The 25378-nt window shown below is 43.4% G+C and overlaps 1 protein-coding gene across 2 annotated transcripts in view; it reads right to left on the reverse strand.

The window, feature by feature from the left end:
- Window positions 1–576: 576 nt before the first annotated feature.
- BRF1 (BRF1 general transcription factor IIIB subunit) overlaps window positions 577–25378 on the reverse strand; it is a 1205829-nt gene continuing 1181027 nt past the window's right edge. For both annotated transcript variants that reach the window (XM_086937923.1, XM_086937924.1), the window contains exon 18: window positions 577–3406. In XM_086937923.1, the coding sequence (XP_086794049.1) occupies window positions 3369–3406 (38 nt within the window). In that variant the 3' untranslated portion in view covers window positions 577–3368. The remainder of the gene's footprint in view (window positions 3407–25378) is intronic.

Here is a 25378-nt window from a genome sequence, read left to right on the forward strand (position 1 = left end):
GAATGTCATGATGACACTGTTTTGAATGAAGATGGAGCCACTGCCCCCTACCGGCATGGCGAACCCCTAAAAAGTTTACGGATCCAGTCTGATGCCTTGAATAAATCCGCAGAAAGAAGTATCCATCATAATACCAAACAGCCCTGAGGTGAAACAGGTAGGCACTAATGCATTTTGCGCCCCCAGGGCACTTCCTGTAATACGGCCAAAGGCATCCAAATTCCTATACTCCAGTGCTTAAGGCCGACTCCTTAGGTAGGGCTTGACAGCCATGACGAAACTAGAACTGTCAGAAGCAAATTCCACTTCTCTGAAACAAAATTACAGAGTCTAAAATCTTATCCACACCTAATTTGGTTTGGAAAGCCAATCCCTCACAAAATTAGGCATGCTGCAAAAATTAACCAGTAAGTTAATATTTACATTTTTATTTACATTCAAGGCAAAATATTGAATAAAAATAAGAACATGATTGTACAACAGACGGATAAAGATTATACCTCTAGTCACACCAATTATTTGCAAGGAACATTATTCTGTTGACATATACTAACACATGAAGCCAGTACTTAAATAACCAGTAAGTCACTATTGAAATTTTTATTTACACCCTAGCAACATATTGAATAATAATATGAACATGGTTGTACAACAGAAGGACAAATAATATACATACCTCATCAATTATTTGCAAGGAACATTTTTCTTTTGACCTATATCAGGGTTCTCCAAAGTCGGTCCTGGAGGAGCAGATACAGGTCAGATTTTTAGCGTATCCCGATTTAGATAAATGTAGTTGTCTTAAATCTGGCATGGATAAGGCCCTCCAGAAAGAACTTTGGAGAACCCTGATCTATACAAACGCGTGAAGCCAGTACATAAATAAAAAACACATATATGAAATCATAGCAATGGGCAGGTACTGTTGGTTACTCTATACCTGCACGTCATGAATTTGAAGAGACGAGTACCTGCAGTTCTCAGCAGAGGTGCAATACTTTTAATAGGAGAGTTTAGCACCTCTCAATAGCCAGCAGGTACTGTGGGAGAGTAAGTACCAGCACTTTTACATTTCCATCTCAAGCAATGAATCAAAGGAATTGGTAATGTGTATGCCTATGAGTATCAGACAAAACTGCAACTCAAACATAAGCAGGCTACAAAGTACACCAGTAGAACTATTTACGAAGTTCACAAAGCAAGACATAAAGATTTATAATACAAACGCAAAACAAGCTGAGCCTAGTATCACTTATCGCTTATGTGCTTTAGTGCCAGAGCTTTTATAAGGCATATTTGGAAAACTAGACTATCCATACGAACAAGGCTCTTAATCCGTGTAGTTCTAATGTTTCATTCTCAAAACATAGGTTAGGAAGGTATTATGATTGAGAAGCACAATATGACAGGTTTACTCATTTTGCCTGTTATGCGAAACAACTTACAAATTCAGAAGGTAATTCTGATACACATAAAGAGATAGGAAGACAAATATTTGCCAGGCTTGCCTTTGACATCGCAGAACACTCATTGATGGATGCTCTTCACCGTTAACTTACGAATAAAATCCAACCGTTCGGTGAAATGAATGCGGTCCACAGTAGGGTGAAAACGCTGTGATTGGGTTACATGAAGTTGAATACATTGTAAACGGAGTGCTACGGTAGACTCTCCCTTCACCTGGACAGTGTAGGAAGCATACATGCAACTTCATTGAAGGGTTAGGTTCGCCATGTTGTCTCTGGTTCCCTGATGCACTGGGCGGCTGCTCTATTAAGATTTGAATAATTACTATTATGATGCGCCCGGCACCTCTTTAACATGTTGGACGTCTACTATCAGGGCCTGCACTTACATTTTTTCCAGAACCAATTACTTTGTTAACATGTTGCACTTTTCCCAGAAAGAAATTTGTGGTAAATGCTTCAGGCTTAGATACTTTTTTTACATTGTTGTTAGCTGCCACAGCCAATCACCAAAATCTCCTTCCCTGCCATGCAATTTTCCTATCATGCCAAGTGCTTTTTTAAAAATATAATTTTATTAATTGGCTGCTTGTTTCGATCAGTGCACACCAAATACCTGTTGCAATGTCGGTTTAAGCATGTTAATTTTGCTTGCAAAAAATCAAAACATTTTACAAAAATACAATCGGGAATTTAAAAATACTGTGGAGCAACATATTTAACGGACACTGACTGGTCTCTTGCTACAAAGACCAGTAAAGACAGTAACAACTATAGGCAATGGTAAACAAAAAGAGGTAGTACGGTGACAATGTGTAATTTTTTCATGTGTTTTATTTCATTGCAGATACTGAAGAAGGAAATAGCATATATATAGACTTGCTTTCTGTAGATCGAATACCCTGGGGTATTATTGGTATCAGAAGCATTACACAACCTATGTCAAGAAAATTAGAATCTCATCACACCGTATCTATTTACAGTTTTTACACAATGTTTTAAATATACAAACTGGCCACTGTCAATTAGCATCCACTGATATGTGGGCAGATGTGAATGGATTGTTAAATCCAAGACTGCAACATGTGCAGTAAAGAAGCGTGTGTCCCTTACTTATTTTAATATCCTCTCGTCTTATTCTTCTTTGGACTATATAATAAGTCACCCTAAAGGCAGGGAAAAAACGGTTATTTCTTAAGTGCAAATTTACTCAACTGAGCGGTTTAAGAAAATGGAATAGCTTACTGGAAGGGACAGGCACTTGCATTCCCCGAGACACCAGTGCCATTAATCAGGTATCTTATTAGCAAGCTATGTAAATCCTTTATTACATAGTAACAATTTCTCCCATTTCAATTGAAACATGTGTGCTACTCACAAATACCACCACAACATTAAGTGTGGCAACCTCTAAATTAAGTATGTGTTTATTAAATAAGACAGAGAAACAGGCATGGAAGAGCGGTCATCTAAGAGTATAAATTACACATTTACTTTTATCTTACACTACCAAGTGTAACTAGTGCTTTTTTCATACTTTTCATTTTACATACATTTTCTATTCCCTGTATTTTCCTTCAACGGAAAGCCAGACGATCAACTAGACAGACAAAAAGCCAACAAAAATGAAAATCTATATGCAGGCCTTTAGTCTTCAGAAATATTTTTGTAATTCCTTTATCGAAACATGATTCCAAAAAATATAAGTTCTATACACCCAATGCTGATATCTGCATTACAGGTCAACAAACTGACCTAAATTAAAAAAAAAAAAAAAAAACTTTCGGGGTTGTCTATGTAGATTTGCTGATCACAGACCAGCTCGCCTTTCAATAGTTATAACATGGTAATTCCATTAGTCTGAAAACCACGGTATTCCTAAAGTTCTAGGAAGGTAACTTATTAAAATCCCTCGTCGTCATCTACTTCACAGCCATATTCTGAAATGCAAATGAAAAAAATATTAGTATAAGTTACTTCATTTAGAAACGTTTAATTTATAGTGTACACAAAGGAGTTCTAGACATCAAACATTAGCAAAAAGAACGAATATATATATATATATATATATATATATATATATATATATATATATATATATATATATATATATCCAAATGTAATTTCAGGCTCTGAAACCCTGCCCCTTGCAGCGGAGGGCCTGGACGGGGCAGCCACTCCCCAAATATCCAAAATCAATTCCACACGATACAAACAGGAATGTCCAGGCCAGCTTTGCAGTTATCCAAGAGCTTTTATTCTTAGCTCCTACTCAACGCGTTTCGAGGTACAACCTCTTGATCACGAGCGTGAGTGTGAGTGACTCTCATGCTTAAGTATGGTCACATGACCTTCAAAACAACATAGTAAACAGACTTGTGAGACAGTCACTCGGCATTTGTTGGTAAAATTATACGCAAATGCAAATTAAATAAAAATAAATACAAAGCACAAATTATTCAAATGCTATGTAGGAAAAGAAATAAAATAAATTCATCAAGAAAGGAAAGGCAATAATTTCCGTGGACATTACATTATTTCATCATGTAAAGTCTCAGCAATTAATCTCACACAATATTGCGGCGCATTAGTAAATGGTAGCATGCTAGTTCAGTTTCTACAGTGATTTTACATGGTGCATTAAGGATAATCCGTCTCGATCCAAGGTGTGTTTCACCTAGTTTTCAGTCGTCCAAAACAGCAATGCAATACGCATTCATACAATCTTATTGCTGTCCATGAACCTGGGCAAATAGACATCCTGTCTGTCTAAAGAATTTGCCTCTCAGATGCACCAACAGAAACAGAAAAAACAGAAAATAGAAAATAGAAGCCACTCAAGCCCCAGTGGGCATTTAGTCAGGAGTGCCTGTATCTGTGCGTGATTCCGCCCCAGTGGGCATGCAGGACAAGGGGCCAACAACAAAAGAAGAAGTAATGGATCCCAAAACCATAATTAACCTTTCAATGCGCGGACTGAAAGAAGCTGAGAAAGAGGTACTGTCTCTGGGTCTCTCTTTTTGCCCATCTGCATCATTTGACTATGCTAGAAGTAGAGTGGACTTGTTCCACTTTACACGTAAATTAAGACTGAGAAAATGGTTTAGCACTAAAGTGCATGATAATATCTCTAAAAGCAGTGATGTACCAAGTAACATAAATGTTAATGATTTAGAATTTTTTAAAAGTATGTTTGAAATGGGCAATATTGTTGGAACAGGTGATTCCTCATTGACTGATTTTATTGAAGGAGACGTAGACATAAATATGAGTTCACATAGTGGTTTTAAACCCAAGTCGGTCTTCATGCCACAGATTATTAACGATTCTGTTGATGTCTTTGAAAGAGGTGTTATTAAGGAGCTGGATAAACTCTCTAAGAAGGTTAAATATGAAAGGAAGAATCTCTCTTTAGCACAGTTTGATGCTATCAATACTCTTAGCAAGGATAAGAGTATAGTAATTAAGAAGTCTGATAAAGGCGGGAATATAGTTATCCTACCAGTCCAAATGTATATCAAGGAGGGGCTTTCTCAGGTGGGGGACTCAAGTAAGTATGAGAAAAGCAACAGAATGACATATACAGCCAGTTGTAATAAGTACCAGGAACAACTCAAAGAGTGGAAGGATAGAGATCTCATTGAAAAGGATGAATTTGAGTTCTTGAAGTGTAAGAATCCTAAACTGCCAGCACTATACTTATTACCCAAAGTGCATAAGAATCCCACCAACCCCCCTGGAAGACCAATTGTTTCTTCCAGGGGCAGTTGTTGGGAAAATACCTCCAGATATGTGGACTTCTTTTTACAGCCCCTGGTTCAAAATCTGCCATCCTATTTGAAAGACTCGAGAGACTTCCTGAAAAAGATAGAGGGAATCCAGTGGGAACAGGGATGGCAACTTGTTACCCTGGATGTCAACAGTCTCTATACTTGCATCCCACACCACTTAGGGATACAAGCATGCAGACATTTTCTGCAAACCAGATCTGTCTCCTTTATGTCACACACGGAGATGATTCTGGACATGGCAATGTTGTGCCTGACCCAGAATTATTTCACATTTGATGGGGAGATTTACCACCAACTCCTTGGGACCGCAATGGGTTCTTGCTTCGCTCCCAGCTTTGCCGGACTTTTTATGGGCTGGTGGGAGGAGCAAGAGGTCTACAGGTCCCAGGAGTTCCATTTGAAGGTCATCACCTGGCTGAGGTACCTGGATGACATTTTTGTCATCTGGAATGGTACCGCAGATGAGGCAATGGAATATGTAAATTCCCTCAATACCAACAATTTGAATCTCTCTTTCACTTGTCATATGGACAAGGAACAAGTGGATTTTCTTGACCTGAAGGTACAAGTGGTGGAAAATACCCTCACCACTGTACTCTACAGGAAAGAAACAGCGGGTAATAGCCTGCTCCACGCAAGCAGCTGCCACCCGGGCTCCTTGATCAATTCCATCCCCCTAGGCGAATTCTTAAGAGCCAAGAGGAACTGTTCTGACAATTCAGACTTTGAGAAAGAAGCAAGAATCATGACCCAAAGATTTACAGCAAGGGGTTGTAGCAAGAAAAGCATTAACGCTGCTCTTACCAAAGTGAATACCCTGAACCGTACTGAATTGTTAAATGATAAGGACCCTAATCACGAACCTTCCTCTGTCACTACCAGGTTCATAACAGATTTCCATGGCCAAAATAGGGAGGTGAGGAAGGCCCTGGACAAATACTGGAATGTCCTCACACTTGACAAGGACATAGCAGCAACCATTAGCCCACACCCCCAGATTACTTTCAGAAAAGCTAAATCTCTTAAGGATACGTTGTGTACTACCCTGGTGCCTAAAAAAGTCAGAGACAATCCTGTCACTGGATTTTATATCTGTGGCAGATGCAAAGCTTGTAAGAATAGCACCAGCACTAAAACCATTCAACTTTCCAAACATCTCGACCCTTTTACCATCCGAGTGCACACAACATGTCAAACTGACTATGCGGTGTATGCACTCATGTGCCCTTGTAAACTGACCTATATAGGTAGCACGAAACTACCTGCTAAAGACAGAGTACTGCAACATATGAGGGCCATAAATCATAAAGACAAAAGCTACCCCATAGCGAGACATTTTGAGTCCTTTCACAAAAGTAACCCTAATTTTTTATCCTTTTGTGTGCTGGCATCCATACCCGCAAGGGAAAGGGGGGGCAATAGGATTCAAGAACTCCGCAGGTTGGAATCCCTTCTGATCATAAAATATAGAACTAAGCAGCCGGATGGGCACAACCTTGATGAAGAACTGGAAGTTCATCTGGGTTAGCTGGTGGACTCCATCACTTAATACAATTGATTCCTAGGTGAAGACCTGTTCTGCAATGTTTTTAATTTTGGTTTGTGAGAATACTGTTGTATATATAATGATGTAATGAGAATTGTCACTGATGCACTTCTAATCACTGAATTGTCTATTTCTTTCACCAGATATTTGTGAGAAGTCACTCGATTTGGCAATGCACGAGCACTTAAACACGTTTTCAAGTATGGAAGTTGACACGTATGGACGGCAATATGAGTAATGGCGGCTCAGTAGGTCAATGACTTTGTATGTTTTTTATGACCGTTTTTGCATGCCCACTGGTGCGGAATCACGCACAGATACAGGCACTCCTGACTAAATGCCCACTGGGGCTTGAGTGGCTTCTATTTTCTATTTTCTGTTTCTGTTGGTGCATCTGAGAGGCAAATTCTTTAGACAGACAGGATGTCTATTTGCCCAGGTTCATGGACAGCAATAAGATTGTATGAATGCGTATTGCATTGCTGTTTTGGACGACTGAAAACTAGGTGAAACACACCTTGGATCGAGACGGATTATCCTTAATGCACCATGTAAAATCACTGTAGAAACTGAACTAGCATGCTACCATTTACTAATGCGCCGCAATATTGTGTGAGATTAATTGCTGAGACTTTACATGATGAAATAATGTAATGTCCACGGAAATTATTGCCTTTCCTTTCTTGATGAATTTATTTTATTTCTTTTCCTACATAGCATTTGAATAATTTGTGCTTTGTATTTATTTTTATTTAATTTGCATTTGCGTATAATTTTACCAACAAATGCCTAGTGACTGTCTCACAAGTCTGTTTACTATGTTGTTTTGAAGGTCATGTGACCATACTTAAGCATGAGAGTCACTCACACTCACGCTCGTGATCAAGAGGTTGTACCTCGAAACGCGTTGAGTAGGAGCTAAGAATAAAAGCTCTTGGATAACTGCAAAGCTGGCCTGGACATTCCTGTTTGTATCGTGTGGAATTGATTTTGGATATATATATATATATATATATATATATATATATATATATATATATATATATATATATATATATATATATATATATATATATATATATATATATATATATATATATATATATATATGTGTGTGTGTGTGTGTGTGTGCGTGTGTGCGTGTGTATATTGGAGGTTTTTCGATTACTACCTAGTATGAGGCCACAGCAAATGGTCAAAAATATACATGTACAGAGACCATCTCCCATCTCACTTTGCTTCAGATAACACACCTCTCCTCGCAGAGATTTAGACAACTGGCAGACTGGAACACACTGCAGAAAACTACAGTAGAGTTTAAATAGGTATACAAATGCACAGTAAAATAATCATAACCAAAGTCACCAGCCTTCCTGTAAAGTAGAAAAAAAACTTCTTTCTAGGTCGATTGAAAGCCTTCTGTAACTACATTTCAAATATTACCTTTTCAGGAAGTATCCCAAATTAACTATTCAGAATTTTTTTTGGGTACCCTTGGTTTTCACTTCAGAGATGTAACTTCCTATCTTCCTTTCTAGCTGCACCCCCCAAACTAGACCATGTTGAAATGTTTAATGCATTTCAATGTGCATGCCACATAACAATGTTAAATGTAAATTCTTACAACTAATCATGTTTAGAATAAGCACAGCGTGTCGGACAAAAATACAGGTTCTAAAAATGAGCACAGTAAAAATACAAAAAATACAGCCGTCAAACATCCATCAGCTATCCAATTTCAGTAATGCATGAGCAGCAGAACTAATTTTGAGTGATTTTTGGTTACCTTTGGAATGAAAGTAGGTCACTTTCTGTAAGTAACATTCTATTCATTCGGGGATATGGATACACAGCCAAATAAAATATTTAAATTGTTTAATAACGGCTATAGTACTATAGCCATTACAAAGAAAAAACAATCTATTATGCCATCTAATCATAGTGAACTACTAATCTACTACTGTGGCGCTCATTTAGAGCACATTGCAAAAAGAACATCATCATACATGGATTTTCAATGCCGCTGTAAAACCCCAATACGCTGAGTGTGGGTGGGATTTTTTAAATCCATAATAAGGAAAAGTAGCCTCACGGAGCAGAAAACAATCCTATTACCATCAGAAAACATCTGCTGGTAATTGTACAAATATGCAAAATCAGAGTGGTAAATCCTGGGGCAAACAGAGGTTGATCTATGATTTTACCTCCAGACTCAGCACCATGCACTAATTGATGATTAAGGTCTGATCAGATGATTTACTGTAAAACGAAGGCCCTCCTACTAATGGCCACTATTATTTGAGGGGATACTAACATACCCATAATCAAACTCCAAGAGTTCTTTTACCATCTGTAAAACTGGCCACCATTTCAGAATGTCAGTCAATTCTCAAATATACGAACAGGCCAAGGAATAATGACGAAGTCAAAGGACCGAATTAAAGAAAAATAAACCAACAATGATTAATTTACAAAGGAAAAAAAGAAAAAATTGAAAATGTAATGATTTTCTAAAAAAATTGTAACAATTGCATTTACACTCTTCTTTAGTTTTCCCCAGCAAGGATGCCTGTGATGGTTGCAAATAACTAACTGTCTGGATCACAGCCTGTTTAATATACACTTAGCAGAAAGAGATAAGTCTGAGGTAAGTTAAGCTTCCACCATAGAGGAAGAAAAGGGGAAATATCGCTCATAATTTAATTACATTTATAGACTGCTTACTTCCAATGCCAGGCAAGAACTACGGGACATATCAATCAACAGGACTGAGGTGACCCAAAGGGTGATTCAGCTCTGACTGAAAAAACCTAAGGGCTGCATGTACTGTTCCCATCCATAAACATGGACTATGCAATTTACACAACAAATACGATGTGCGATCCGACATTTGTACGAGTGGGTCTCACTCTCAACGCCAACTGTCTATTCTCAAGACTTGCAAAGCAACCTGCAAAATGAATATTACAAAGACATGCTGCAATAGGCAGCTCCGTGACTGGCTTCAAAATGCGGGGTAGAGGCCTGCAAGGAACAACAGACCTCCGTCTCTGCCTCTGTTTCAAGCAGCTCTAGTCCATTACAGAGACAGGTACTGCTGTACAGGTATACCTATAACAAATAGAAACAAAGAGGAGCCCCTTAAAACCAAAAGGATTAGGGCACTATAGAGTAGAAAAAGGGAAATATCCTTTTGGATTTTGTAACAAATTTTCATTAACCATCCATTCATACCTTGCAGTCTAGTTTGTGTGTACTCACCATTCATACAGAATCACAAATACACTTGAGAAAAATGTACCATACATGTCGCACAGAAAGTCATTAATATTCAAAGTTACAAAAGTATAAATCGATTAATTTATTAAAAATTCACAAGTGATGAAAAGTACTAATAAAACCAGGGAGAACCCTGTACCTTACACATGCCAGATATCATAATATCAAATCAAGTTTATTGACATCAGCTCCAATATATAGTCACAAATGGGTAAACAGTACATTCAAATAGAGATACATAAAAGTAATAGCAGAGAAGAGAGTACATAACACAGGCAAATTCAATATGCCCCTTATTTGTTACATATCTGTGTTACAATGGTAATTATGGCAAAAATCCTGGTACCCAGTACTCGAAGACCTCCGCCTTTATTACAGATTATGTATGAAAATGGGCGTCGACCCTTTTCGATGGGTTAAAATTGTTTCACCATCTTTTTCAAGACAATTCGTACTCTCTAAAACTCTACGATTGTATCGGAGGCAGAAGTTTCAATTATCCCAGTGCCTTCTAATGGTAGTACTACTTGTTGCCCCAATGCTGGTCAAATTAGTATAAAATATAGTATGTCTACTATATGTCCATTGATTTGTTTCTTAAAATGCTTCTGAATATAACAATGGAGACAGTACACGCTACAGGCGTCCTGTTACTGACCGTTAATCTTGTAGCTATTCCCTGTTGCCGAAAAAACTTCTTGTGTGTCTCCACCACGCTATACAGGATTTATTTTAAAATGGAGTCTAAAAACTTTTTTTGCTCGGAATTATTTTCCCTTGATAGTCTTGGGCTGGGCTGATTCTGTTAACTACTCGTCCTCTTCGCCCTCCCCCCTTTACATTTAGGGTTTGATTGAGGCGGTAAACGTAGCGGAGTCTCGTCTTAATGGTCCGAATAAAATATGAACTAGACTGCAAGGTATAAATGAATGGTTAATGAAAAGTTGTTACAAAATCCAAAAGGATATTTCCCTTTTTCTATAGGTATACCTATAAGCCATGCATATTGTGCCCAGGCCCGGCTCCAGGAATTTATATTTGGGTGGGCCGAGGGGGCATTTGGGTGGGCCACTGCGGGCTCGATTTGTAGCATATATGTCTGGGCAGGCCTGCTTCAGAGCCCTCCTTTATCTCTTCTTAGTCTTACAAGGCCCAGTAAAACACACTTTTTTCCAAATCTCTTTCTTAATATTATCATCTCAAAAAGTGTTTTCCCATGTAATGTTTCTTTGATGGGAAGAGGAGGTTTCTGAGGTGGGACTATCAGGCAAGTGACACATCTCAGGCTCCCTCTGTGCGAGGCTTCAGGTAGAATCCCTCTTCATTACTACCTCAACCTGACCCCGGACTCTGCAATGCACTCCCTTACAGACTGGATTATCCACTACTCCTCTCCAGTGAAACCTTATCTCACAGCTGACCTTGGGCCCCAGCCCCATATCAGGCACCATCGGGCTCCACTTTCCTTTTTTTCCCTGTAAAAACATTAATAAAATCACCTTCAAACTTAAAACATTGAATATAGCAGTAAATATAATTAGCACACACTTTAAAGTATGTTCCATAGTAGCCCTTATGACCCGACTGCTAATGAAATAAACAAAAACAGGAAGGCCATGACAGGGCCGGCTTTTGCGCTGATGCGAAAGTCTTTTTTAGCACCACACCAATAACCTCTTTCTCCATAAATACCTTTACTACCACCTTCTAACAGTGCCCCTCATCCCTCCATGGCCCACCTCGTGGCCTCCTCCTCAGATTCCCTCACTGCCACCCTCCACAGTGCCCCTCATCTTTCTGTAGCCACCCCCCCACCCAATGACCTCCTCCTCAGACTCCCTCACTACCACCCTCCACCAGTTCCCCTCATCTCTCCCTAGCTCCCCCTCTACCCCATGACCTCTTCCTCGGATTCCCTCACTGTCACACTCCAACAGTGCCCCTCACCGCTCAATAGCCCCTCCCCCTATTGACCTCCTCCTTGGATTCCCTCACTGCCACCCTCCAACAGTGCCCCTCATCCTTACGTAGCCCCTCTCTCATATGCATTTCATTTGTTGTACAGCGCTACTCATCAGTGTAGGGTGTCACAGTACTTTACATCACGCACACATTATATAGAGACAATGAATCATACAAGTATGTAAATCAGCCGATAGGGAATGTCACATAAGCTAATGAGGATTACAAGGTGTAGGAATCACGTCATCCATAGTGGTGGGCAGTATATTTTAAGATGGTTTGGTCTGGGGAAACACAACCGTAGGATTTAAAGAGTATTCCATGGGGGTCAGCTTTACTGATAAAACTGTTTATCTGCACTAACATACTCATTTTAGCAACATTAGAATAATGAAAGACTGAGGAAGTTCTAACTATATCACAAAACAAAAAAAAGCGAAGTTCTAACTATACCATTCATGTTCGTATGCAGTTCTATGGTGGCAGTTCATTGGTCACCGTCCTATGTTAGGATTGTATCTTCTGAACTGCAAATAACACAAGGATCTCTGTGACAAATACAGTAACCCACTGAGCTATCCACATAAAATACAGTTCATCTGCTTTTAAAAACTACTAACAGACAAATGATTGCTCTCCAGCAGGATCATTAATCACCAGCGTTATATGGGCATTTTGTATGGTCTTATTGTTGTCCTGCACCGGCCAAGATAATGATTAAAACTGTTTACATGAATCGCACTTAGTATGTGTCCTGCTGGGCCTGTGCAGATTTTAAAAAGAAAAACAAATAGTAACACATTCTTTTACCTACTACTCCATTAGTCAAATTTTGTGTCACAGCCTGACGTGATAAGCAGCTGCAAGGGTCAGGAAAGGTGAATAGGAATAAACAAACTTCTTTTCTCCTGAGCTGCATAGAAAAAGAAATATCCACGCAGCAGAACAGTAGGAAAAGATTATTGTTGTTAAACAAAGGATTTATTGGCTTTTGCCATGTGGAGATGAAGGGGTGAAAAAGTAAACAAAGCCACCTTAACATGTAAATGGTCTTTTAAAGACCTGTGAAGTACTCGGGTGCGATAATATCAAAAACTGTCTGTGGTTGTGTGCACCCAAGAAGCGTTCTCAGCCCGGGCACACACACACACACCCCTTTGAGCCCAATGGTGTTGCGCGCCTGCCTTCAAGCCCTCACTGCGAGGGCCAAGGCATCTGTTTGGGTGGGCTAGGCTCATGCTTGGGTGGGCTAGACTCATGTTTTTGTGGGCTTGGCCCACCCTCTAGAACCGGGCCTGATTGTGCCACAGGACTCAAGTTATACCTCACTGACGAGAGGTCTAAGATGACTAGTGTTGCTTGAATTCCCTTCTGAAGGCAACTTGGCCTAGCAGTTCGTTCTGCACTCTTCCTATCGGAACAGGACCAAGACGGATTCGCATATGGCTGGTCTCTGTCCAGAGAGGCAGAGTAACCTAAATATAGGCTGTAATGTGTCCCTTTGTGATTACCATACTCCATTCCTTCCACCATTTCGTTGTTTGTTGAAATAAAATGGGAGGTAGAGCATGGGGCAGGAGAACAAGAGAGGAGATGTAAAGAGAGGCTAAATCATTATAGTTCCTGAAGACAATGCACAGGAATTAAAGATGAAAAGAGCAGGTTAGCTAAAGATTAAATATGAGGTATAGGGGTGAAGTTGAAAGAAAAGATGGATGGCAGAAATAAAGACCCATTTGCCAATAACATGGTGAAAGCAGGGTGGAAAAATAGTCAAAATGGGATAGAGTAAGAGTGAGTTCAAAGGTTTTTGTGGCCTGGAAACTCAGAAGAAAGTAAATCTTATGAAGATTGCAGAGGACCATGAAATGGTTGAAGAGCGCTAAAGAACTAGTCTAAAGTGATGTCCAATTTACAAGCAGAGAGGGAAAGAGAAAGATCACCAGCAGTGTGGATAAATGAAAGTGGCTGGGAAGAATATATGCAAGCTGTGGTAAAGAAGAGAACTTCAGTTTTAGGCTGATTTAGGAGTAATGCATAGGAGGATCTTTCGCAGTTAATTGGAGACCTATCGTATTGTGCAGGATAGGTTACAAGAGAAAAAGTTGGCAAGAGCTGGAAATATTAGGAAAGGGGTTTAAAAAACTGAAAGAGGAAATGCACCCCGGGAGCAGAGAGGTATAGAAAGAGCCAAGTCAGGGCCAAGAACCGATCCCTTGGGTACTCGTTTTGAAAAAGTGGGGAAAAATTGTTAACCCAAAGTAGGAACAATTGTGCCAGATATACCAAAAGGGGCCAGGGTAGAGACCAGAACAGAGTGCTTCATACTATCAAAAGAGGCAGAAATTTCTAAAAGAACGCAAAGGAAAAATAATTAGTAATAATTTAGAGCAGTGAGAAGAGACAGCAAGAAGCACAGTTTTCGTTGAATTTACCAGATGGACGATGAGAATGGAGAGGAGCAAGCAAGTGAGAAACAAATATTATTGTCAGCTGGCCACTGCTCACCATGGTTATTCAGCGGCTTAGCTTTCAAGGTATAATATACATTATTTGCCCTGTTAAATGGAACAGTCTTGGAGAGCTGAGTGTGTAGAAATTAGGAAGTTAAATCTATAGTTAATTCTTTTCTCTTGATAAATGCGGACCATTCACTCAGGTCAAAGTTAAAGAGAGACTTTGGGAAAGGATGACCCTGGAAAATGAGTGAGAAGGGATGCTCCCGCAGTTTCACCCAAACCAGTAGGTGTCATTAAAGAAGATACAAGAGTTCCAGCTCATCTTGAACTAATTTGGTCAGGTTACTCTTGAATATTTCTAATGTGGATCATATTAATATGTTTCCTGTCACTACAACCTTGTTCAAATATGTAATATTCAATCTTTCCTTGGCATAAGTACTAGTTGTAAGAGACGTGACTTGACATGGATTAACTACTGCTCCTGCTGAGCACCCTCAAACTTCTGGCTTAAAATGAGCCATCATGCTTTTGCCACATAGAAAAGCCACCCCTGCACGTGACGTTAGTTTCTTGCTCGACTCTCTGTGACCTCAGACATGGAATCCAAAAGAATTGAAGGTATCAGTGTGCAGATCTCTAATTTGGGAAATTTTTAGGTAGTAAGAGGAGACCACTACACATAATGGGGAGGTGAGTGGGCAGTGAGAAATCTACGATTAGATAGAGTATCCCCGAGAAATAGCTCTCCTGGCAAGAAGTAACTTTTTCTTCCAATGGATACTTCTAAATGCAGATTCCTCACCTTTAGAATGAATAGCAACCAGTTCCGCCGAATGTGGAGGGTCTGTAAAGTGAGCTCAGACAAAAAAGTCTTGCAGTATCAAACAGGAGAAATGCCCTTTCCATTAGGCCTGGCTGTTAAGGAAGTAGTGTTTTGTGAACATGTGCACTTGACGAACAAGTTACTTACCTTCGGTAACAATACATCTGTAAGAAACATAGGTTAGTTATAGATTCCTTACCTTAGAATTACCCCCTAAGCGTCGTACTGGATCCGGAAAGTTTTTCGTCAGCAGTACCCCTGAGCTTCGGTCGGATTGTCGTCCGTCGTTGGCGTCATGGTCACCGGGATAACGTCGCGGAAGCTACAGAAACGCCGTCCTCGCGCACGGACGTCAGTTCTGTACATGACTTTCCACGACAGAAGCACAGAGCCATGCAAGACACTGACCACTGGTGCACAAAACTAGAGCCTTGAAAGGAAATCCTTAACCCTAGACGTCAGTTCGCAGAACGGGGAGGATGGGTGGGGCGTTGAGGCATCTATAACTAACCTATATTTCTTACAGATATATCGTTACCGAAGGTAAGTAAATTGTTCATCTGAAAGAAACAGTTAGTTATACATTCCTTACCTTAGAATAGATACCCCAGCAATACCAACCCCGGAGGGGAGTCTGCAAACTAAGTTCACACCAGAAAGTTCTGGAGAACAGAACGGCTAAAGAAGCCGTCTCTCCGGACTTGGCTGTCCAGGCAGTAGTGCTTGGTGACCCAGTGATGCCCAAGTAGCTGCCTGACAGATGTCATTTAGGGGGATCCCCCGTCCCAAAGCAGTAGTAGCTGCCGTAGCCCCGGTGGAATGGGTGCGTAGCCCCACTGGAGGCTCCATCTTTGCCAGAGAATAGCAGGCCTTGATGCACAGAACGACCCACCTGGAGATGGTCAGTTTGTGCACGGCCCGACCTTTCTTAGCGCCTGCATAACTAACCAACAGCTGGTCGTCCACCCGGAATTCAATATGAAAAGAAGTGACCATCTTTGGAAGAAAGGAAGGTCGAGTTCTGAGGACAACCTTATCCGGATGAACTGCCAGAAAAGGAGGATTGGAAGACAGAGTTTGTAGCTCACTCACCCTGCACGCAGACTTGATGGCCACCAGAAAAGCCGTTTTCAGAGGAGAAGTCTGAGAGGACAGTTATGTAGCAGCTGAAAGGAGAGCACATTAGATAAGTAAGAACCAAGTTCAAGTCCCACTGAGGGATTACGAAGGAACAGGAGGAAAAAGAGGACTAATGCCTTTGAGAAATCTATTTACAACAGGTAACTTGAAGAGAGAAGGCTGATCAGGAAGCCTGAGGAAGGCTGAAATGGCTGAGAGGTAGCCCATTAGAGTGCCCAGAGCAGAGCCCTTCTGGGCCAAAGACAGGAGGAACAAGAGAACCTCAGAAAGAGGGACAGAAAGGGGATCCACAGCCTTTGCTGTGCATCATGCCACAAATGTATTCCATCTGCAGGCATATACCGTCTTAGTGGAGGGACGCCTGGCAGCCAAGATTACATCACAGACTTCGGGAGGCAAGTCAAATGAAGTCAACTGCTGCCGCTCAATCTCCACGCAAGGAGGTGGAGGCTGGACAGGTTCGGGTGGAGGAACGTCCCCTGCTGCTGAAACAGAAAATTCTCCAGAAGAGGCAGTCTGATCAGGGGATCGATGGCCATGTTAGAATGACTTGGGCCCGGACGCGCTTGATCTTCTTCAGCAATCTCAGCAAAAGTGGTATTGGCGGAAAGGCGCATAAAAGAACGCAACTCCACTCACGAAGAAAAACGTTGCCTAGCGAGTGCCGCCTTGGAAATTCCAGCACGCAGAATTGCTGATATTGCACGTTCTCATTGGTGGCGAATAGATCTAACCAAGGCTCTCCCCACTGTTAAAAGAGACCTTGTACCACCTCTGAGTGAAGAAACCATTTGTGATCGGTCATGGATAAACCCGAAGCTGTGTTGTGTCCAGAACCACTCCGATGAAGAGAAGATTCTGAGAGGGGGTCAGGTGCGACTTCGTTGATGGAGAACCACAGAAAATGCAGGAGGTCAGCCGTAGTCTGGAGGTGAGAGACAACGGCCTGGGGCGAGCCCGCCTTTAACAACCAGTCGTCGAGATAGGGGAAGACTGGAACCCCTGATCTGCACACATGAGCTACGATCACCGCCATCACATTTGTGAACCCAGAGGGGCACTGGTAAGGCCAAAGGGAAGTACAGTAAACTGAAAGTGCAATGGCCTACCGTGAACCGCAGGTAACGCCAGTGGGCCGGCAGGACGGGGATGTGAAAATAAGCATCCTACAAGCCCAACGCTACCATCTAGTCTCCAGGGGCGAGGACAGAGAATACCTGAGCCAGGGTCAACATTTTGAACTTCTCCGTCCGGATGAAGCGGTTGATGTTCCGGAGATCTTAGAAAGGACACAGGCCCTTGTCCTTCTTGGGCACCAGAAAGTACTGGAAAAAGCAACTACAACCTACTTCTGGGGCAGGAAAGCACTCAACGGCTCCCTTGGACAAGAGAGCCGTAACCTCCAGTTGGAAAAGGGCCAGGTGATCCCCCGACATGCGATGGTACTGGGGTTGCATGGCTGGAGGGTTAGTCTCGAAGGGGAGGGAGTAGCCCCTTCGGACTATCTGCAAGACCCGCCTGTCCGACGTGATGGTGCACCAGTGGAGGAGGTGATGGCGGATCCTGGCGCTCACAGGCGTTTGATGGGCCTGAAAGGTCGGACTAGTAGGGTTTGGAAGCTGCTGCAGAGGGGGCGGTGGTGGACTGCCCATCCACTTGCCCCCAGACCCACGTTGGTGGTTCCCACGTACCCGGCCACGCTGAGGTTGAACAGCTTGCGCTGGCCTGTGGCTCTGAAAGGAACGTGTCGGGGCACCCCTTCCGTGGCCACGAAAGGGGCGAGAGGCAGACTGTGCAGGGTGAGTGGTGGAGAGGCCCAAGGACGTGGCGTAGCACGAGAGTCCCTGAAGAGCTCTAGTGCACTGTCTGGCTTGTCGCCGAACAGGCGGCGGCCATCAAAGGGCATGTCCTTCAAGATGTTCTGCACACCCCAGATAAGCCAGTCGTTCTCAACCAGGTGTGACGGCGAAGCACCCCCAACATTGAAATGGTCCTACCAAGTAAGTCGGCAGTGTCCAGTCCACAGTGGATGGCGAACTTTGCTGCATTCCTCCCCTCGGCAACAGCATGGGAGACTACGGCCTGGGCCTCCTCCGGACACTGAGGCATCACTTGCACCACCGTATCTCACACGGAATGGGAATAACGGCCCAACTGGCATGCAGTGTTCATCGACCGCAGCCCTAAGCTGGAGGAAGAGAAAAACTTCTACCCAAGCTGATCCAGTTTCTTGGATTTCCTATCCAGTGGTGTGTTAGGGAATGCGCTTTGGGACGTTGAAGCTTGAACCACTAAGCTCTCGGGGAGGAGTGTTGGGAGAGGAAAGTGGGGTCGCCCGGAGCCGGGCAGTGGTGTTGGGCAACCATCCTAGCCACAGGAGCCCCTGTGTTGGGCCTGGACCAGGTGCCCAAAAGGATGTCCGTGAGGGCTTCATTAAATGGCAGCTGGGGCTCAGAATAGCTTGATGCCGGCTGAAACACCACTGTCAGGAGGTTAGTCCTGACTTCCACAGTAGGTAGCTCATGGTGTAGGGCCTCAGCCGCCCAACTCAACACCACTGTGTAAGATGCTCTCTCCTCCGTAGCCACGGTAGGAGACGACATGCCACAGTCTGGTGAGGTGTCCAGACCACCGACATCCCCCAGCTCCTTTCTCCTGTCCTGGTCGTACTGCAACTGGTCAGTTAAACGGTCACCAGACCCCTCCCGGTCTTCCTCAACCTCCTCTGGCTCCTAAACTGGCTGTAAATGGCCAGGGTGGAATACAGGCACAAAAATACCCATCGGCGTCGGTTGTATCCACATCAGGGTGGAAGTCCAGCCGGCGTCGGACCTGGTGCCGGTGGAATCGGCAATGGTGGAGGTGTACTAAATCGAAGGGCACCTATCCGTATCAGGCCTGGATCCAAGGGGGCCCTGCGGTGCCGAGGCTGGAGCTGCCGGCGTCGAAGGCCTAGGGTCCCCAGCCGAGTCCCCGGGGCCCGAAGGCAGACCAGCGGCGTCGGGCTGCCTAAAGATGACATGCATCGCTTTGTAGAACTGACAAAGCTGGGCAGGGGCCGCTCCCAGTACCAGGAAGAGAGGGAAGGCCGGAGTCGACCCTAAAGGCGCGGCACTCTGATCCGCGGGAGGGGCACCACCCGCACCCTTCGCCATGTCAGCCGACAGACGAGGGGAAGTCAAAGAGCGACGATGCTTCTTTGACTTACCTGACCCCGAGTGCGAAGACTTAGACAAGGAGTGGTGATGGCTCCGCAATCGGTCCCTCGACCTCCCACGCAACCGGGACCTCGAACGACGCAGAACAAACTGCCGGGCCTCGAGTAGCTTTCGGGACCACTTCCGCAAAGACTTCGGGCCATGGTTCTGCAGTGGGAGTACGACTTGGGGTCATGGTTGCACTCCAGACAGTAGAGGCACAAGCGGTGTGGATGCGTCACCGACATCAGTCGGGTACAGGAACTGCATGCCTTGAAACCGGACATTCCTTGTGGAGTCGAAGTTAGACTCTAAAACAAAGTCGACAAAAGTCGCAGAAATGTCAGTCAAAAAGTGACTGGGGGTAACACTCTCTCCGGACCTGCGCTTGCTGGCGCGAAAAAAGAAAGAACTGAGGTCAGCGCGCAAGTGGGGTGTCTATGTAGCTTCCGCAACGTCATCCTGGGGACCACGATGCCAACGACCCGTCCAGGGTCAAAGACACAACCAATAACAAAATAACAGACAGTTTGGGTTGTAAAGGGTCAGTACTGTGGAACCACACCGGGCTGAAAATTTGTCACAGAGCACAGAGTCAATAGACTTTGGAGAAGGACACCTGGCAGACAGAATGGTAAACAATTCTGGTTGGCAAATCAAATGCAGCCAGCTTGCGCCACCCCATCTCTGTGCATGGAGGTGAAGATTGTGCAGGTTTAGTTAGAGAACTCGCTCCTGTTGGAACGACAGACAAACTTCCAGAAGAGGGGGCCTGATGTTAGGGCAGATGCACATGCTCATAATGTCCAGGTATCGAACTTTCCTGCCCCAATCCGAGGATCACTAGGATGACTTGGGCCTTGTCATTTCTGATTTTCATCAAAACTCTGGGAGGAAGAGGCAGAGGCTGGAAGGAATGCAGAAGTCCCATAATCCACTCCAATGAAAATGAATCTCCTAGGAAGAGCTTTAACATGAACTCCAATGTGCAAAAGTTTGGAGACTGCATATCCTCAAAAGTGGCAAAGAGATCTAGCCAAGCTTCTCCCCATTGTTGAAGAACGCCCTACGCCAATTTGGGGTGTAGCCGCCATTTGTGATTCATCAGGTACCATCAGCTGAGCTTGTTTGCCTTGGCATTCAAGGATCCTGCCAGGTGCAGAACCTCTTGGCATAGGATACAGGGCTCCAATATGTCCTACTTGTTGAGGTACCACACGTTGTCCATAAAACTTATACCAATCTCCCCTTGACAGATAGATGGAAGGCAGACCTTCAAAATCGGACAAATTACCTGCAATGTCAACAGAATGATATAGAGCTGGATTGCAATCCGAGAGCAGAGACCTCCAATCTTCACCTCTCCCACATGACCTCCCCTAACCAGTGGTGATATATTCTTCCCAACTCAGCTCAGGGTTTGAAAACGAGGAGGGGTCTGCCGCTGGTCAGGCTGCAATTGAAAGGTACCACTGAAAGATATTGTGCAGTCTCTTCTGAAACCTGGAAGACATCCAACAGGTTTCCTTGGTACTGTGCCCACTTAGATTTCATATCCTAATTCAGAGCCCATATATGCAACGTGTGTAAGTGGACAAACAGGATGCATTAGGTTAACAGGCCAAGAAACCTCAGCGATGCTCTTACTGAGATTCAGGATCAAGGCTGAAACACCGGAATGATAGCTGGAATGTCATGGACTTGTTGTGATGGAGAAAAGTTACTAAATTGCAGTCCAAGACAGCTGCTTTAAAAGAAAGGCTATACCAAAAGAGTCAAGTGTGAGAAATTCTGATATTAGTTGGCAGAGGTGAAAGTCCTACTCGCATGATAAACACAGTCCTCGTCAGGGTGAACCATAAAATTCACTGCATTAACCTGTGCTTAACCCTCTGGTAGCTTGTCACAAAGAAGTCAGGCTTAACTTGGAGGCACTGTGTTAATTATTTATGCAGCACACAAATAAGAAAGTGAAAAAGTGGCACATGAAAAATCCCACACAAATAAAAAAAAAAATTATACTAGAACGACAAAAAGTTAATCAGTAAAATTCAAAGTTTAGTGAAGAATTGCGCCCAAAAGCACAGTACCCGGAGTGGGACGGGAATGCCCAGATGTGGGTCCCATGCTCTACATGCCACTGGAGTCAAGCTATCCTGGCTGATGAGGGATGAAAGCCCGATACCGGTCCTAGGATGCTTGTTTCCAGTCCAGGGAGGGTCTGGCCTGGCATTTCAGGCTGGACCGTTCCCATTGGGCGCAGGGTCAAGACTGATTTGCATATGGCTGGGTCCACACTGGAAGGCATGGTGAGCAAAAAACCGATTGATTTTGGCCCAGATCTCTGTACTGGGGTGAATGTATGACATTGTTCTGCATTCTGTCCATCAATTGTTGTTTTTGTAAAAGCACAGTACGCCACATGAGGTCATCGAGCTGTGCTAAACTGGGGAAAAATTTACAAGTTCAGGCATGTGACAGGGGCCAGGTTAGTCGCACTGAAAAAGCTACGTTCTCAAAGTTTGGTGTGAAGAGTTCCATTCGCAGTGGAGGAGGCAGCGGGGAGCAGAGAGAGCATCCAGGATGGTCGCTGCTGTAAAGAGAAGAGCAGGCCTGGCAGCTTTTTAATCTCAGACCATTCAAGACGGCCAGGATGCAGCTAAATATGTCATTTTAGCTGGCCTGGATGCTTCTGACTTCTTGGAGCGTGCAATGGTGCATGGGTTCTACCCCCACACATGTATGCAAGCTACTGGCTTTTCTGGGGATATGCGAGTGTCTAATAGATATGCCATTTGATGGGCCTCATCTTTTTGGTAAAAAAGTCTTATTCAGCCCTTGAGCACTTTAAAGGGAGCAGGGCCATATCCTACAGCTTGGTCCTATGGCATTTCAATCCCTTTCGGACAGTTTCTTCATCAGTTTCAGCCTTTTCAAGGCTAATCCAGAGGGTTGACGTACAGGCAATGCACACACTGCAGTCCCCCCATTCCTTTCTTTGTAGAGGACAGGGATCAGGCTGGCAATGCATAATTCACAAGGGGCATCAATCTTCCCAGTCCTCCCCTCCGGCATGAGCACGCAAGTCACTCAGTTTGCCCTTAGTGGTGCACAAGCACCCTGTGGGAGTTACTATCCATCACTTTCTCCTCAGACACCAGTCCATCACAACTAACAGACAGGTACTCCGTATATTTCAGCAGGGCTATGCTCCTCCATTCCTTTCTGACCCGCCTCAGCTTTCTCTCACATAGGAGCGGCTCACAGAGCACCTAGCCATCCTACTGCAAGAGGTATGAGCTCTAACATTCAAAGGAGCCACTGAGAGGAATGCAAATTCGGTAAATAGCCACTGGTGTTACTCCCGCTATTTCCTCAAGCCAAAAAAGGATAGAGGCCTTTGTCCTATTTGAGATCTTTGTCCTCTGAATGCCTTCCGAAGGAAGGACACATTCAAAATGCTTGCACTGGCTCAGGTTCTGTTGCCTTAAATCTGTGCAAATGGATCATAGTTTTTGACCAGTAGAATGCTTATTTGCATGTACCCAACCAACGAACCTCCTATCATCGTTTGAGTTATCTTAGACCTGACACCCTTGGACGGTAGTCCCCAAAACGTTTGTCCTTCACCCCTCCTATTTTGCTGAATTTGTTTATGTTGGAACTAGCATGCTGGTCTAGCATGGCCAGATGACAGCGTGTGACACGCTGTGCGTTTATGCGCTGAACATTCCTGAAACTTTGAAATATGTCCAATTCTGCTGATTAGATCTTTGTCATTCAGGTATCATTTTATTTTTTGAAATGTCTTCTATTTTTCTAAATTGGTTTGGGACTTTTCTTGTGTTGTGTTTTCACATCATTACTGTTTGCGTGCTACATAAATACTTTACACATTGCCTCTAAGTTAAGCTGGACTGCTATGAGCCAAGCTACCAGAGGGTAAAACACAGGTTAATTTAGTGATTTGTGTGGTTTACCAAGACAAGGAATGTGGCTGTTACCTGAATAGGGCTTCCACCACTCCTCAAACAATAACCAAGGGCCTTATTTAGGAGGTCTTGCGCCACTTTTACACAGCCGGTGCATCACTTTTTGTGATGCGACATAAAAAATTTTCTATGTTGCACCCTATTGACAAAGTGTTTATCTAAGCAGACGCGTCACTTTGTAAACCCCTGCGCTACATTATACCTGCATCAGGTATAAAGTATCCAGGGTGGGCATTCCCCCGCATCCAAGCCTCGCAAAAGTGGTGCATTGAAGTCTATAAGATTTCAGTGCGCCACTTCTAGGACGCTACTACGTCAATATCTTACACCTGCCTCATTGCAGGCATAAGGCTGATGCAGTCCCTTTCACATGGGGCTTGCCCCATGTGAAAGGAACATTGCTCGAGTTGAGTCACACTTCCGACACAACTCCAGCAATACATCAGTTTTGCGCCGACAAGATACATCAGTAATACTGACGTATCTGTCATTCCTTGCCACATGATGCATCATATAGTAAATATGACGCAGCCATCATGTTGCAAGGAGGGCGCACTGAGAAGTGACGCATCACAGATTTTACACAAAAATGCGTCACTTCTCATAAATAAGGCCCCAAATTTCTTACAAGGTGAGTCTTCGATTTGGACTTGCCAAATGAACTCAATGACAAAGAAGACTTTCAAGGGATCGGCACAGAGAGCAGGAGTGGGTCTGTACCCTAGATTTTGACTGGAACTTACATGAGGTCCATGACTTCTTTCTATGTTTGGGCCGATACAGCTTCGCTTCATGGTCCCAGATCACCTTCTGGTGCAGGAGGACATACTTAGGGTTATGCTCCAACTTTGGGTTGTGCCCAGAGGCCAAACGCCAAAGGAACGCTGGTCTGTTACTGACGTGTTTTCTACAGTCACTGCATGAGTTGAACCCTGTAGTTTAATTCGGGAACAACATTCCTTTGCACACTGGATCTCGCTTTGAAATGATCAAATACTGACTGAAGAGGAGCTTTGGATGTGCATTTAAAGGAATTGAAAGAAAGCAAGTTGTGTTGGTTGCCAGGGTTGGTGCTAACATGGGGCTACCCTCCATCACCTCCAAGGCAGATCAAGACCATAGCAAGTGAAACTGCGAATAGAGGTGTGTGGGAACACTGCTACTGAAAGCTTCCAGATCCAAACTGGCACTTGGAAATATTCTAAAGGTGTGGAATCTCCGGTTAGAAGTGTCCATCAGAAAATTAGAATAAAGGACAATCAGAATCTTCTATTAGCTTATCATGGCATCATCGGCCATTCATTCCTCGAAACAAGAACTATTTCCATTATTTATTAGGATGAAGAGATAGGGTAAACTAATGCATTTTTACACCCTTCTTGATCGTAAAAGTAGGTTCATTCACTCACTCTAAACCGTACCTACTCCATGGTATGGAACAAAGACAAATAAGAACGCGTACAAAAGTGGAACCACAACTTGGTCTACAAGTATGCCCATGCTACTTTTGCCCTTAATAATATTAAAAGTAGATGGAAGGTCAAGAAGGTGAAAAATAAAATACTGCCTTTGCTTACTGCTGGGTATTTCACTATACGCATGTAGAGACAAAGACAAATCTCGATAACCTCTTTCCCCAGGAAGACAGGATGCAGATCTTCATTGACAACCCTTTCTTACTTGAGCCACAATGATTTTCCCAAAATATATTCATATAGAA

The sequence above is a fragment of the Lissotriton vulgaris genome, chromosome 9, assembly GCF_964263255.1.
Source record: "Lissotriton vulgaris chromosome 9, aLisVul1.2, whole genome shotgun sequence".
Taxonomy (NCBI): domain Eukaryota; kingdom Metazoa; phylum Chordata; class Amphibia; order Caudata; family Salamandridae; genus Lissotriton; species Lissotriton vulgaris.